Here is a 5161-nt window from a genome sequence, read left to right as displayed (position 1 = left end):
TACACAGGTGTACATATCTGGTCAAACCTTCATAGTAAAATGATGGGTCGTAGTTGGACTGACCCCTTCTAATAAATCAGCCAGAGTGTGTTTGTGGGATTTTGTTCTATTTGATAATTAGATTTATAGGACAATATATGAAAAACTACACAGTTTCTGATATGTATATACCGGAAAACATACCGTACTTCATCATTGGCAGAGCTTTCAAATGATACTAAACACGACAACTTTTGGTAAGTTTGATTTTTTGACCTTTTGTGTCATGTGACTTTATATATTGGTCTATATCGCTGTAAATATGTATTATGTTGTTTAGGTGTAATGACAATAAATGATCAGTGTATAAGGCCAGGGACGGATCCAGGATTTGAAATAAGGGGGTTCATTTTGCCATAAACCCAAAAAATGAAAGGGGTCCGGGGTCCACCCATGGGAAAATTTTGATTCCTAGATGGCCGGAAATATGAGCTTTCCCGACTTCTGAGGTGTCTTTTAATGACCTTTAATTTCTTCAAAATTCAAGGTTTTACCCGTCTTAAAAAAGGTCAGCTGATTTTATCTCATTCTTAGGCCTATACCAAAGAAAATAAATCAAATATAAAATCAATATATTATTAGGCCTATATCATACAAGTCTCACGCATCCGGCGTGAACCTCACGTTTTTCGAACAAATTTCGAACAAACCTCAAGCTCAAGCCACTCCTCTAAAATCTTACGCTTTTCCACTAATTCAAGCTTTATTTGATTAAACCCAAACTTTTATCGAATAATATAAACCTTCGCAATTCTATATTTTATCAGGCCCAGATCATCGAAAATTCTATCGTTCCTGTTATAGCTACTCATTTTTAAGGTTTAATTTCAGCACTAGAGATATTCAGAGTACCCAGAGAGCATCTAAGCCCAACATTTTTCGGGGCCTTTGGCCGGGCCCTCGACTCACGTCAATTGCGTTATTTCCTGTTAAATCTCAAGCCTCTAGCTTTCTCCAACTTGGCATGTATTCTATATTCCAACATTATTGAGTAGTTGGATTCTTTCTTCCATAGATCGATGAACTTGATAGGCCTGAAGAATACACTTTCGTACATAATTATTACGACGTCGAGCCAAAACAATGTTTCTAATGTATTTAATTGAATGCTAGTTGGGCTAAGCCTATATATATATATAATACGCATAATTTATAAAACATAAATTAACCTAATTTTCTGATAAACAAATTAAATAACATTAATTAAATGAAATATATTTAATGATATAGGCGTATTTGCTACCATCAACCGTAACACACAATTTGAAATAAAAATAGGCGTATGATGACATAATTAATGTCGAAATATTGAATCCCAACACGATGGCGTGTATTTCAATACATGTAGTATGTATTATACTTTCTTATCTGAAATTAATCAGTGGACCTTTCAGTAGTAGGCGTATCGTAGAAGAGAATCACTAATGGGCATTGACCTCCGAAGTACTGTAGAAGTACAGAAATAATAGAGTGGTTTTTTTTTTGTGGATGAAATATGGGTATATAGAACGACTAGGAAAAAGGTGTGATATCGAAATTCCAAAAGAGGAAACATGTTATAAAGATATCCTGTTTTCTTTCCTGTATTTCTTATGTAAAACCGGATTTAAACTTTCAAAACGTTTCTACAATGTGTATTTAGACTTCATGAATACGGTATTGCGATGCATCAATAGTCAATCAGTCAATTGATTGAATAACGCTTTTGTATCATCGGCACACCTTTTCAGTGTAACCTTACAATGACTAGACAATAATTAATTGATATACAGAAAACATAAAAAAAAAAATATGTTCTCTCTTAAGTATAATGAAAATAACCTGATGGAAAAAAAAATCAATAGGAAAACTAGGAGGTACAATGCATCGAAAAAGGGGGGGGGGGGGGATAGCCTGGGCCGGGAAAAACTCTCCAGGTAAAAAAAAATCAGTGGGGAAAATTAGCAGGTGGCAAGTAGCTACCGTAATAGTGCTATATTCTGTAAAGTAAAGCCTCAAACCACCTCGATTTTGAGTCTACTAAATTTAAAAATCTTCCCAGGCTTTTGCAGATATAGCCAGAACAAACTTAATATTTGGAGTTTTCCTGATAGCAGATTATTTTTTTTTTAGATTTCAATGAGTTAACCCGACTCAAAGACAATTTCTCCCATATTACAGAAACTTCTTTGTTGAAACTAATACAGAAACAAATTCTTTTGTATCTAAAATATTTTTTTTTAAATGAATTAAGAAACAGAACATTCAAGATTAAATACATTAAAAATAACAAGCTTCTGTTCTTTTGACTTTTGGTAGTTAATATATATATTTATATATATATTTTAGGAATTTCGTTGTCTTTATTTATAATGAGAAAATTATTTATCAAAATATTTAATTTAATTTGTTTTTATTTTTGGATAGCTTCATGGATAATCAACATTGTGACAATGAACGCGCAAGACCACACGCGCCGCCAAAGCTTTTGGTGAATTGAATCTCAAACGCGATAACGAAAGCTCTCTAATGACTCAAGTTACTGCATGATTGTTTCATAATTTTAATAAAACTAATTTCTTCCAATTTTAAATATATTTTCCCTGAATTTGTGATTATTCGTCGTCATGCGTGGACTAAATGCGTGACAAATTTAAGATCACGCATGTGTTTCTGCCAAATGCGTGTTACATCCAAAATCACTTTGAAGCGGGACCGTCCCGCACGATGCGCGAGAAACGGTTGGTAATGCATTTTGTAAGCCAGGACCCAATAGTATTTTTTTACGTTTCTTTCCGAACCCCTTGAACCCCCACCCCCCTGGATCCGCCACTGCTTTCCATTGACACCAATCATGACCATGTTTTATGTGATGCGTCAGCCATCTTGAAATTCGAAATGGCGGCCGATGACTTTGGGGAAAAATGGCACCTAACTTTTTTGAATTCAGCGCAGTAAAAATTATAAAATTAGTCAATAAAATCTATTTTTTCTCAAAAATCTATCTGGATTACATAGAAAGCTAGCTTATATACTCGTTCTTATTTTATGTACATTTTAAGTAAGTATATTTTGCGATTATTTTTAAACAAATAAACACCTATTTTTTAATTATGTTCCATTCTGGCTTGAGTGACAGTAGTTTTTATATGTCTAGTTTGTTGCCTGTCTAGAAATTATGAGTTTAGACACCAAAATCATATCTGTAGCTTATTTAGTTTCAATTTTATGCATATTTTAGATAATTTGGCGGCCATTTTGAAAATGGCCGCCATTTGTATACAAGGAGTAAAATCAAGTGTCAACAGGGCTTAGGGTGACCAGAAGGGAATAATTAGGATATCTGGCTATGTGGATTGCTTCTAACATTCCACTCCCCCTAATTCATTTTTTTCAGATTTTTTTTCTAGTCTAGTCCGTCATTCCGCCGTTTTACCGATTATCTTATTAAGTTGTGACTAAATGTAGGTAGGAGCAATATACCTAGCTAACAATATTTTTCATTAACGTTACAGTTTGGTTTCCAAAATTTTTTTTAGAGCCATAAATACAGATTTAAGCTTTTGAGTAATATTTGTAAAAGTGGTAGCAAAGTTATGTTCTGGCATAACCTCAACGTTTTAACGTTCGTGATGTTATAATAACGTTTTGTTTTGACTCGATGTATAATATATCCACCCCAAAGTTAATAAGCTTGCCGTATAGACTACACATCAATGCTAGACCTACAAGATACAATGAATTCATTATTGTTCTTGCATAAATATTTATGGTTACAAAGCGTTTTACAGATTTGAATAAATAAATTGACTTCCAAGTTCTATTTTTATGGTAAATCTGCTTATTGAATTAAGAGCTTCATAGCATCTTGAAAGGGTAATGCACGTATGTAACTGTTACCTGGTGACAACTGTGGATTTGGAGTGGACATGTAGCTTGGTGGTTAAGATGCCGAGTTCTTCCAATTTCGAGATCCTTGGTTCAAATCCTGTGATTGCACATAATTTTTTTTTCTCACGACTAAAGCACACATTACCATAAGCCTCGCAATGAGGCCTCGAAAAAACATCACGTTATTTTATTTTCGAGGGCCCCTGGATGTCAGCCGACATTTTGGTAGTGAAAATATTAAGCGTAAGCATACGATTTTTGAATAAGTGCTGACCTTGTTACATTTAAAAACGATATGTTTAAAAATACAGCTGTGGATTTACGACTAAACCACACATTACCATAAGCTAAGCCTCGCAATAAGACCTCGATAAAACATCACGTTATTTTATTTAGGAGGACCCCTGAATCAGCCGACTTTATAGTAACCTCTATAAATATGGAAAACATTAATCGTAAGCTTATCTATTTTTTTTTTTTTTTTGATATGTGTTGACCTTGTTAAATTAAAAAACGATATGTTAAAAAAGACAGCTGTGGATATTGAAAGTGTATTGTTTCATGCTTGGTTAACTACCCGTCATTTTCGGATCCGGTCAATTACACAATTACAACAAGAATATTGGTACGAAATTGGTAGAGGTCAACCTGATTTATAGCACAGTAGCAGAATGGTGTTTTACGAGGAGATATTGTCTTTAGCCAATATTCCAACGATAATTTTGTTGTCCATTTTATTTCTTTTTTCATTAAGACTTCTCATGTCTAACAAGCTACCACCAGGTCCTCTTGGCTGGCCGATCGTCGGATCTATCCCGCACATCGACAAGGAGTCGTATTTGACTTTCGACAAATGGGCAAAAGAATATGGCGACATATACACAGTGAAGTTAGGCTGGACCACAGCCGTGATTTTGAATAGCTTTGACGCTATAAAAAGTACACTGAAAGATCAAGGAGATAAGTTTATTGACAAACCACGTTTACCTATCATAGAATTGGGTTTTACACAAGGTAAGAATATTCGGTGGCGGGCCACCCATGGAGCTGCATTCACCTCTGACCCAAACCGAAATTATGTCCCTATCCTTACAGGGGTGGAGCCAGCGGGGGGTCGGGGAGAGCTGTTTCCCCCCCCCCCCCGGTCGGGAGAAAAAGCACAATTCGTTGGGGAGAAAAAAAAATTATGTTATTTTATCTTATTTTCACATATTAGTAGACTCTAAAATCGATCAAAAAAGTCTTTGAAACC

General features: G+C 34.8%; 1 protein-coding gene across 1 annotated transcript in view; it reads left to right on the top strand.

Moving 5' to 3' along the window:
- LOC117120516 (cytochrome P450 2U1-like) overlaps window positions 1-4955 on the top strand; it is an 8736-nt gene extending 3781 nt beyond the window's left edge. The window contains exon 2 of the mRNA XM_033265528.1: window positions 4664-4955. Within this exon, the coding sequence (XP_033121419.1) occupies window positions 4664-4752 (89 nt within the window). The 3' untranslated portion in view covers window positions 4753-4955. The remainder of the gene's footprint in view (window positions 1-4663) is intronic.
- The last annotated feature ends 206 nt before the right edge of the window (window positions 4956-5161 follow it).

Source organism: Anneissia japonica, unplaced genomic scaffold, assembly GCF_011630105.1.
Source record: "Anneissia japonica isolate Jap-2015-1 unplaced genomic scaffold, ASM1163010v1 scaffold287541_len9819_cov104, whole genome shotgun sequence".
Taxonomy (NCBI): Eukaryota; Metazoa; Echinodermata; class Crinoidea; order Comatulida; family Comatulidae; genus Anneissia; species Anneissia japonica.
Note: the sequence above shows the minus strand (reverse complement) of the source record. Positions and strands in the feature narration are given on the sequence as shown.